General features: G+C 39.5%; 1 protein-coding gene across 6 annotated transcripts in view; it reads left to right on the forward strand.

The window, feature by feature from the left end:
- Nucleotides 1-10,795, forward strand: part of ATRX (ATRX chromatin remodeler) — an 88,467-nt gene extending 77,672 nt beyond the window's left edge. For all 6 annotated transcript variants that reach the window (XM_064463393.1, XM_064463394.1, XM_064463396.1 and 3 more), the window contains 5 exons: nucleotides 3,771-3,920; nucleotides 5,105-5,230; nucleotides 6,241-6,336; nucleotides 6,885-7,013; nucleotides 7,863-10,795. In XM_064463393.1, coding sequence (XP_064319463.1) covers nucleotides 3,771-3,920; nucleotides 5,105-5,230; nucleotides 6,241-6,336; nucleotides 6,885-7,013; nucleotides 7,863-8,141 — 780 coding nt within the window. In that variant the 3' untranslated portion in view covers nucleotides 8,142-10,795. The remainder of the gene's footprint in view (nucleotides 1-3,770; nucleotides 3,921-5,104; nucleotides 5,231-6,240; nucleotides 6,337-6,884; nucleotides 7,014-7,862) is intronic.
- Nucleotides 10,796-11,170: the final 375 nt, after the last annotated feature.

Raw genomic sequence — 11,170 nt, forward strand, 5'->3', positions numbered from 1 at the left:
AAGTCACACGGCAGATGCGCAGTGTGTAGTTTTCCTGGAAGCTTATCAAAGTTTCATGTCAAGTTTTAATTTTAGCAGCAGTTTTCTGCCCTGTGAGGTCAGAACAAGACCTTTAGGTTGCTGAGAAGTGCTGAGGAGCCGGTGCGTACGGTTCTCAGGGGAAAATGCCTGTTGCACTACAGCGTAACTTCATAGTGCCCTTTCTCTGTCCTTACCCCTCTGAAACAGCTTCTACATCTTGAACAATGTAGATACTTGGTTTTAATGGAATGTTTTTATTGTGTGTTGTTCCCGTGAATTATTAATCTTAACTTCCACTGCTTGATTTCATTCATCCACTATTCTTGCAGAGTTGAGAAGGACTACGTTAGGAGTTCAGTCCAAAAAAAGGTGTAACGGGTGTCTTAAGACTGAGTAATCAGTCAAATTTGCTGTATTTAAGTATATAAATAATTACTGTATAGAGGCCATGAGCTTTATGCAGGTGCAGTGACTCATTATCCAAGGCAGACTAAAGGCATCAGCGGGCTTTAGAATTGTTTCTGTAGAGTAGCAATTCAGAAGGAGAAGATGGTGTAAAGTGAGAAAACTATTTAAGGTATTATGGTTGTATTTCGGGTGTTACGTTTTACTTTGCTCTGAATTTAACAGTGGATCTGGAGTCTTTTTTTAAATCAATGTGATCTTGGGACGGGCTGTTGTTTTGGTTTTTTTAAAGTAGGTTCTCACAGACTCTTAACGCTCAGCTCCCAACGGATAGTGTACTGGGGTGGACTCGGCTGATACGGAGCTAATGGGGAAAGGTTCTTTCACCACAGGTAGCGGTAGCCGCCCTCGGTAAGTGCAGTGCTGTGCCTTACCTCGGCCAGTGCGATACCTATTTCAGAACAGTAGATATATATGAGGCAGGAGGTGGGCAAAGACGAAATGGGGGGCACTGTGTGTCCCTCGGAGCTGGCACTGTTGTGGCACCCTCTGTTCCTTGCTTATTCTTCCCCAGATCATCGTGTTCAGTGGATTGGAGTCGCAGTCACATTTTTATGTGAAATGAAAACTTGGCTCAGTTGAGGGCATGTAATGCAGATTAGAAAAGCAGATTAAAATAGTAGTTCAGATTCAGTTGGATGTAGTATATCATTATTTTATACTACCTCAGGACATAGCATGGGCGTGTTTTTCTGTAATTCTGTACTAGGGGACAATTTTGTGAATTTTGGAAGGCTGTTGATCTCAGAATCAGAAGAATTTGCTGCTTATTTATATTTATTCTTATTTTTAACCTTGGTATTAAATGTTCAATTGGTTGAGGAAAAACTTGTTTATGAATTACAACATAATTCACATTCCTTCATGGAAGATTTCCTTTCTAATACATCTATCTCTATATAGCATTTAATTTCCATCAGGACTTTAAAAAGACAAACCTTATTTTAAAGTTCAAAATCTTTTCGCAGTATCTCTTTATTTTTTCATTCATCACCAGGTTTTGATCTTAAGTCTTATAAATCAACTGATAATCATTGTTCTACCAACAAGCTAAACAAATGAAAAGGAATGCTAATTCTGATGATTTTTTGTGTGTAAGGTGAAGTTATTGCTTTTTTCATTGTAAAATTAAACACACTAAATGGCAGCACCTTCCACATCCCAGTTTTCAAGCTCCATCATTAAAGTTAATGCAAAATAAAATTTAGGCAAAGAAAAGCAAACACACAGTTGGATGTAATTTAAACCACATTTTGAAGACTGTGTTGGCTAAGTGAGTGTGGATTATATTCCAGTATTGTTTTCAATAATAGTGTTACCATGGAAATTAATGCATATGCATGTCCAGGAACCCTCCACACACTGATGTACAGCTACGGTATGCTGAGAGCGCTTCAACTGTGTTGGCTTACTTTTGTAATACCTTCTTGACTTCTTCACCCACTTCCTCTAGACGTTTTCGTCATATCCTATTATTGCATCCCTTTTCTCTCTCTGCCTTCTCTCCCAGCACCCCAAAAATACCATTATTTGTTCCTTGTGCCCATTAGGCATGCAGATATTACATGGACTATTTTGTTGAGGAGCTGGTGATGAAAGCATTGATTCAAACTGAGGAAGACCAGACAGTAGGAGAATGAAACAAAAGACTAGCTTATATAATTGGTTAACATAATTGAGTTTTAAACGGACACAGAAACAAACAACTTTCTGTAGCTGTTGTGACAAAACCACCGCTCAGGGCTGCCACATGCAGCTCCCAGGGTTGTTGCAAAAATCTGTTTGCTTGTGGGTACAAGCCGTTCTTTCCAATCATTGCTCTATCTAGGTTATAAAATGTCAGGGTAGGACAGTTTATATTCCTGTTTGTACAAATGCCTATTAGAATGAGGGCGTGGCGTCGAGTGGGTCTGTGGGTATTTGTATAATTCTACTGCAAAAATTGTATTTAGTGTATCCACTGTAATTCATCTCAGGAGCGGTCCAAAAGTTCAATGAGATTAATATTTTTGAATTACAAAGTCTAGACTGAATGCTGAGATTTATTGGAGCTTTGTATTCAGCGAGCTCCTCAGTGGTGCAAGTGCATTTAAAAAAAAACCACGTTCAATAATGATCTCCAAAAGGGGACTCCTCCGGTGCAGCATGAGCAGTTTTTAATAGTCTTACAGAGCGTGTTTTTCTTCATCCTTCGCAGCGTTACCTTTATTTTAACACAAAGAGGTGTCATCTTTGAAAAACTGTGGAGACTGGAATGTTGACTCAGGGAGAAAAAGTGCAGAACCATTACTACCTACCTTGAAGTACCAGCTTTTCACATTCGTTTTCTCTGTCTTTTTTTATATCATTTTTTAACTGTGATAATGATCCATCCTAATGTGGCATCTGTAGTCTAGGTAAGGGTAGTAGCAACTTAATGTTTTGGTTAGCCGCTAGTTTGCTTTATCTAGGAAATAGCCAACGTGCTGGTAACTGCATTTCAAAAAACACTAGTAGGATTTCTGTATAATTTTTTGTATTAGAAATCTTAGACTGAGTTTTGAGCTACATTGGAGCTTTCTTTTATAAATATATATTTAAAAATACAGATATATGTATATAAAAAGTGTGTATGCCTGTGAACAAAACCTTTGCAGTAGCTTGCCATTATAAAGGACATTGTAAATATTTCAGTTAACCTTAAAAGCAATTAAGCATTAGGGGTATCGTGGAATAGAGGGGTCTAAATTGCAACCTGCTGATCAAATCCAGTTCGTAGCAGTGATTTGGCCTTTCTTAGTCCAGATGGGTGGGGCACTCTTTATCTCGACGTGTACCTTAACAGTTTTAAGAAAGCAGCCATTTTTGTTGAATGCTGATGGACAGTTGATGGACCAAAGTACTACTTAGCGTTTTAAATCCAGTAGAAGTGCTCTTTATATATTATAGATGCAGATTATTGATAGGTCCTCTCAGGTATCCAGCCTAAGCAAAGGAAAAATCACTGAGCACATTCCATTCTTTGTAGGTTTTTAAACTGCATTTATTGTTGCGGAATACGAGTGCATTCCTGTGGTTCATTAAGTGATTGGACTGTCCTCTCTGTACCAGATTGTTAATCCATTACCCTCCCTCTGAGGAAAATTGTACTTTTAAAATATTTTTTTAATTTTGTTTCACTGTGAAGCGCTCTGAGCTGCTGTTAGTGAAATTGGGTCAAAGCGGTAAGTTAGGCACGCACAAAGAGAAAGTACGGTAGAGCTACTGAGTTGACTTCTCATTTCACAATCTCTTCATTTGAACAGGATACAATCCTGGCAGAATTGCTTCAGATCAATAAAGAGTATATAGTTGGATACCACGAACATGATTCGCTCCTGGACCATAAAGAGGAAGAGGAACTCACTGAAGAAGAAAGGAAGGCAGCATGGGCAGAATACGAAGCAGAAAAGAAGGTAAAGCTATCCAGTCAGGTTCACATATATGAAAATAAATTATCTAGATTTAAGTACTGCTTACCTTTTCGCTTTGTTTGGGGAAAATTCATTTTCTTGTAGGCCAAGAAACAGGTACATAAAGCAAATTTTGACGTATCAAAAACGGAGATACCATGTCGTTCGCTTTTTCGATGCCGGTCTTCTCTGTGTGTTTTCTTTGTTACTTTCATTTAAAAGTTACTTTTTCCTTTTACACACACGTTTTTTTTCTATTTCATAATTAAACTCAACTGGTGTTGTGTGTAACACCTCCCTCTTACTGAGGGAAATCTCTAGCTCCGTTAAAGGTATACAACTGATTTCAGAATTTTTTTGCCACTGTCCCACAAACGTACAGGCATCTGCCAGAAAGGACCTAAAAGCTTGTGCTTTTTTCCTATTATTCTTTGTGTCTTGTTTATTTGGTATTTAAGCAGGTGGTAGAATGAAGAAAATTGTAAATTTCCTACAGGTTTGGGATTTTTTTTTTTACTGTAAAAGGAATACAATAACTTGGTGTAACCGGAGTTTAACAGCAGAAAATTCCTGGAAAGGCAAAGTTTGGTATTCAGATCTGATCAGTAATCCCAAAGCACAAAAAGTGGATGTAGAAATTGCCACTGACCATCTTGAGCGAACAAATGACAAATTAAATGGAGTACTGGGAGAAGGTTTTGTGAGGCAGGAGAAAGAGGAAGGAATAATACAGCGAGCATCGAAATTGCCCTATGAGAAATCGATACGGGAGATGAGCTTTATATTCCTGCTAATAAATTATGCATTTCACTTCCTCAAAATTTGATTATAGTCAGGTCAAACTGAACATTAAGTAGTGGGTTTGCAATACAAAAAAAAAAAGCATCTTAAGATACACTAATAGCCCTTGGTCTTTTTTTTTCCTTAGTATACCAAATAATTATAATTAAGCTGAACTCCCATATTACTCAAGACTAGAACTTGGGTTCCTCTGTGACTAAAATGTCCTGAGCTGGGGTTTGGAAAGGATCTTCCGTTTGCAGGGCTGGGTTAGCCTTCGTGCGCAATGTACAGCGCCCGGGCTCTTCCCTAAGGGCTGATTCGCCTGCGTACGGTATTTCATGGGTTATTATTGAAGACCATGAATTATCAGTTCCCTAAATATAAGTGCATTTTGTGTTTTTAAGGGCTTGACTATGCGTTTCAACATGCCAACCGGGACCAATATGCTTCCCACAAATTTCAACTCTCAAACACCGTATATTCCTTTCAATTTGGGTGCTCTGTCAGCAATGAGTAATCAACAGCTGGAGGTAAGTAGCAATCCAAGTAGTCGAACGTGCCTGTGTTGCTGCAAGCGTGCCTGGGTTTTTCTGTCTCAAATAATGGGTAATGTCGTTCTTCAATATCTTGATATTTATGTAATTGTATCCTATTTTTAGTAGGGGTTTTTTTGTGTGTGTGTAGCTATATTGAAGACTAACTGGCGTGCATACAAACCTATACCTGCGTAGCGTCTCAGGGTTCCGGAAGGTTCGCTGCAATCTTTGCAGACATTAACTATCACATCTAGCTTTCTACCGCCGTCTGTCTTCTCTGCGAGAAGCAGCGGGGGAGAGGAGCGCGTGCTCTGCTCCGCAGTTACCTCGGCTCCTGGTTTGCCATCTCAGCTGAAGAAGCTGAGGGCGTTTCTTCCTAACGAGACGCCAGGCTGTAAACTGCGGGAGTTGAAGCACAGTTGTCTTACGGTACCTACTGGTGTGGGGAGGAGTCTGTGCTAAGGAATCGGAAACCTCTAACAAAGTGTGCAGATCGGGGACCTGCGTTGAATATTTACAGTACGTGTCAGTATTAAGCTAAAATAGGTAATTTAGCATGGTAGATAATACAGTGAGCACGTAGAATGACTTGAAACTGTAACGTCATCAAAGTCAATATAACAGAAAATTTGCCTGGGTAGAACCGTAGCACTGCTGTGACGATCTGAAACCCTTTGGGCACAAAAACATTTTTTTATAAATACTGCCCACTGTACAAATTGGCAGATATATATACATATATATATATATAGATATGTATATATCTATATATATATACAGATATATATACATATACATATATATATACAGATATATACATGCCGTTCGGTTACTCTGTGCTGGAATTCAGTCGTGTGGAAGCCTAGACTCATTGGCTTGTGCAAATTAAGGGAAAAAAGTAATTTGAGTCTAGGTACACAGGGCAAAGACGAAGAAAACTTACAGAAGGTTGGCAAAGAAATGGTCCCTTGTGCTTTCTAATTAATTTTCTGGTGTTTTCTCAGGACCTTATTAATCAAGGAAGAGAGAAGGTTGTGGAAGCAACCAACAGTGTAACTGCAGCAAGAATTCAGCCCCTTGAAGACATCATTTCAACCATAGTGAGTGAAATGGATAGTTGTAGGTTTAGAAAAGGAGACGGGAAAATGTTAAACATTACCAGACAAAGAATTTACTATTGTATATAGCCATTCAGCTAATTAATTGCATTATTAATTAATATAATTTCCAGTTTGTATCGACCTTTATCACTGCAGCTTGCTGTAACCCTTCATGGTATCTGGATGACATAGAGCCTTAAAGGACTAGCAGTTTAGATCCATAATTATTTGCCATGCTCTGAAAATTTTCCAGAAATAATAATTACACAAAAATAAAATGTATTTTCTCTATCTTGTCCTTACCTATCTTGGGCTGCCATATCTCTCACTGGCTGCCTATAAACCTAGAGGTGTATTACCTTAATTAGCAGTTAGAAGAACTCATAACTCATAGTTCCGGTTCTGGTGAAGCACAATTTTGCATTTACTGGAAATTGGGCTGTGTTTTAACTTTTGATGCAATTCTGAACATAACGCAAGACCTTACCATTATGCTTTTGTTAAAACAACTAGTGCTAAGAACATTTGGGGTTTTTTTTTGTTTTCAGTGGAAAGAAAACGTAACACTCACGGAGAGCCAAGTCCAGGCCCTGGCGCTAAGCAGACAGGCAAGCCAGGAGCTTGATGTCAAGCGCCGAGAAGCCATCTATAACGACGTCCTCACTAAACAGCAGATGGTAAAGTATCTAATACTTACTTGATCAACTGTCCGTGTTTGAACTGGGATGTTGAGTACGGACTTTGCACGTGTGCGTTTATAAAACAGAAGCGTACCTTTAGGCACATAAATACGTACTTACGGAATGTGTGTTTCACTGGGTCAGATGTTTGCTGGCATATTGTAACGGTGTATGTGACGTAACGTCAGGAGATGGCGACTTCTGCAGTGAGTCGGGTTGCGTTGCTCGGGCTCATCAGGGAGACTCCCTGAGAAGTTCACCTAAAAAATAATCCTCACCGGATTTTTCTGTTGAAGTCGTTTGCTTGAAGGTCATGAGGCTTAGAGAGAAATCTGATTCCCAGAGCTCAGAAAGCAACTTAGGAAATACGCATCTTAGGAAGTTTTGGTAATGTTTTTTTTTAGCTTGGAATTATTTTGCAGAATCTGAAAGTTGCCCAGACTATGTCAATGGGAAGAGTTTTCTCTTAGGCAAACGAACATTTAGCGACACAGTCCACATGCAAGGCTTTCAAAGGGGGAAGATAAATGGTACCTGACAAATAATGCTGTAACTTATACCTGGGAATAATTTCACAGTGTAGTGCATGTTGCCGTAGCAACTCACCTAAATGCTGCATGCAACACAATAGGCAAGTCATTAAGAGAACTTAGCCCTAAATGGTGTTACTAAATGGTTTCTACAGCGATCAGCCTGTGAATACCTCCACATTAGTGATGGTGATAACAATGGTGCTTTTTTCCCTCAGCCATGCTATCCCTAACCAATTGATTTTAACTCTGAACTTGATACTCGCAGCATCGGGACGGGTCGCGCCGTCGTAACAGCTCTGCTTTCCCTCCACAGTTAATCAGTTGTGTTCAGCGGATACTTATGAACAGAAGACTACAGCAGCAGTACAATCAGCAGCAACAGCAGCAAATGTCTTACCAGCAAGCAGCAATGAGTCATCTCATGATGCCAAAGCCTCCAAATTTAATCATGAATCCTTCCAACTACCAACAGATAGATATGAGAGGAATGTATCAGTCAGTGTCTGGCGGTATGCAGCCACCGCCATTACAACGAGCACCACCCCCAATGAGAGGCAAAAGTCCAGGGCCTTCCCAAGGGAAATCAATGTGATTTTGCACTAAAAGCCTAAAGGATTGTGAAAATCAGAGAAAGAACTTTTATTTTTTTAGGAATCAATGGCTTAACAGAACTCAACTGTAAAAAAAAAAAAAAAAGGAAAAAAAAAAAGTGTGGTTGGTCCCCTTAAACGCCATGTTCCATATTAGTGTTTCAGCTTTGTTTAAATAGAACATAATGTTTTCCCTGTTGTCAGTGATGTTGCCTAGAATCTTCTTACATATGTTGAGTACAGGAGATAACCAGTTGTTTTCAGTGAAAACAAGTCCTCCCGTAACAGTAGCATCTCCACAGGTTTCCTGTCTAAACTCCTGCGCTTGCTTTTAGTGGCTGCGAAGCCGTCATCAGATTTGAGAAGCTTAGGAAGGACTGCAGGTCTGTATGTTTCAGTATACCCTATATGAACTGTAAACAGCTGAGTTCTTGATTAGAGTTGATTCCTCAAATTATGGAATACTTTTCTGCTTACCCATTTCTTTATATTAGTGGGAATATTATAATAGAAATAGTCTAGTTTCCTTTTGACCGAGGTCTGGACTCGTACTATATCATCTGTGCTGAATGGAACAGGAACTGAAAATGCTCTTCGAAACAGAATTGAGTGCAATATTCTTAAATACTACTGCTCTGAAACTTCTGAGTCGTGCAGTTACATAGAAACTGTGTATACAGCCTTAACTAGTGACTTGGGGAAGGCGGTGGTTCTTCCCTAGTCTTCTGCCATTTTTTATTTTCAGTTTTGTGTGATGGAATAACATATGGTGATCTCGGAGTTGGAGATGTTTTTCCTTCACATGCTAATTTACTCTATGCGGAGTCCAATACGAAGCACATTTCTGTTAACTCCTTAATGCTGGTGCTACTGTCTTTTCCCATTGCCGGCAATGGGAGACGGGCCAAGAAAATTAGATTCCTGGTATTTTGGGGGTTAAAATAGTGGTGGTGGCCAGGGTTAAACCCTGATACAGAAACAACTTTAGAGCGGCAGAACCCTTGCCCACTTAAAATCAATACAAAGAAAGTGCTGTAGCAACTTCCAGAGCTGCCAGAACAGGGAAATACTTCTCCTCTATTAGATAAGAGTTTTGGTTACACACTTCTCCCCGTTCCCGTTCGTTTGGTTTAATACACAAAGAGCTCGATTTTGTTGTTGTTGTTGTTTGGGTTGGTTTTTTTTTTCTTTAAATTTAGACCAGAGAGAAATTTCTGGCCTATTATATATCATTAGGATGCTCTTTACCCACCCTTTTTGTGCTTGTGAAGACCTAACTGAAAACAAATAGGGCTTTTCTTTGAATAAGGTTTGGTTGCTTCTTCCCCCCCCCTGCAAAAAATAGTTTGTAACCTGGGGGTAAAAGTGACAGGAACGCTTGAGAATACCGAGAACTCCGGAGAAAGGAGCGGATGGAGGCGTGCGCTCCGTGTACCGCTGGACTCGTCCGACTTGCTGACGTGAACTGAAATTGTTTTGGTTTCTGGAAAGTTTCTTTGCAGGAGTTTGAGTTCTTGCCCTGAACGGACAAGCGGTTTTTGCATCTAAGTACGCAAACCTCACGCGACGTTTCATTTTGCGATTGAGCCTGGGTTTGTGATCTGAACAGAGTTTGTTTGATCTGTTGCAAAACCAGCTAACAAGTTGCTGTCTGGGACTCTTTTTTGTTACAAGATACCACAAAGAACCTCAGTATGTTCTAGTGCTTTGCCAGCTCTGCAATTGAATTGAATCTGGGGGGAGAGGAGCAAAAGGAGACGCGTTCACACTAGAAGAAACAAAATGTGAGGCTTTGAGACAAACGTTTGAAAGCAAATGTACTCTGGGCAACTCTCGCCGATACTCCTACGTGTCGTGAATAAGCGGAATACTTTCTACCAAACCTGGGAATGTTCAGTGGAGTTTTACCATAACTCAGAGACTTAAATGTGGAAGTTTTAGGCAACATTTAAAGGCACATTTTTTTTCATTCTGGACAAAACCTATGGATAACAGAAGACTAATGCATAAGAAGAAATCCGAGATAAGCATTGAAATAAAACTTGGACCACTTTGCGTACATGTTTCTCACTTGACATTTTAGCCGCATAACGATGTGCTTTGAGTATAACATCAAGCTTTAACAGATATTTAAAGACAGGACGTACATCAGTAAGATAATAAAAGGCTCATTTTTATATTTGTTTTAGATGTTTTAACTAGATGAAATGGCTTAAGATGACGAATAAAAATGTTGCTTGTAATACAGTTTTGCCTGCTAAATTCTCCACATTTTGTAACCTGTTTATTCCTTTGGATGTAAAGCGTTTTTGCTTAGTATTGTGATATTGTATATGTTTTGTCCCAGTTGTATAGTAATGTTTCAGTCCATCAACCAGCTTTGGCTGCTGAAATCATACAGCTGTGAAGACTTGCCTTTGTTTCTATTAGATGGCTTTTCAGTTCTGTATTAAATATCCTAAGTACTATAGACAAGGTGTCACCTCTTCCTATAAGGCTGTTTTGTAATATATATAAGGACTGGAAATGTGTTTTTAAAGAGAAGAAGCATTCAAGTATGACGATATACTATCTGTGTTTTCACCATTCAAAGTGCTGTTTAGTAGTTGAAACTTAAACTATTTAATATCTCATTTAATAAAGTGACCAAAATACATCAACGTGCCTTGTGCTACATTCGCAAAACAGCGTTAACTCCGCAGGGAGAGAACCTGTCTTTTGAGAAGGGCGCTGGGAGGTCCAGCTCTCGCGTGTGCTCTGCAGCGAGGTGCCCTTACCGCATGTGGCCGTGTGTTTCATTTATGGAAATAGTTGCGGTCCAGGTTTTCAAATTACATGAATTAATAGTCGCTTCTGCAGCCAACCTGTCTGTTAAAAATGAAGAGTGAGTTAGCGCCCAGCAATGACGAGTTGTTAAGAGTGAGGTGAAGCTCTGCTCGGTCAAATTAGAATAACCTACTGGCATATTTTAACCTCGTAATTGTACTTCTCTCTTTCTTAGTTACTAAATCCCACCCGTCGGGCAAAAAAC

Source organism: Phalacrocorax carbo, chromosome 11, assembly GCF_963921805.1.
Source record: "Phalacrocorax carbo chromosome 11, bPhaCar2.1, whole genome shotgun sequence".
NCBI classification, from domain to species: domain Eukaryota; kingdom Metazoa; phylum Chordata; class Aves; order Suliformes; family Phalacrocoracidae; genus Phalacrocorax; species Phalacrocorax carbo.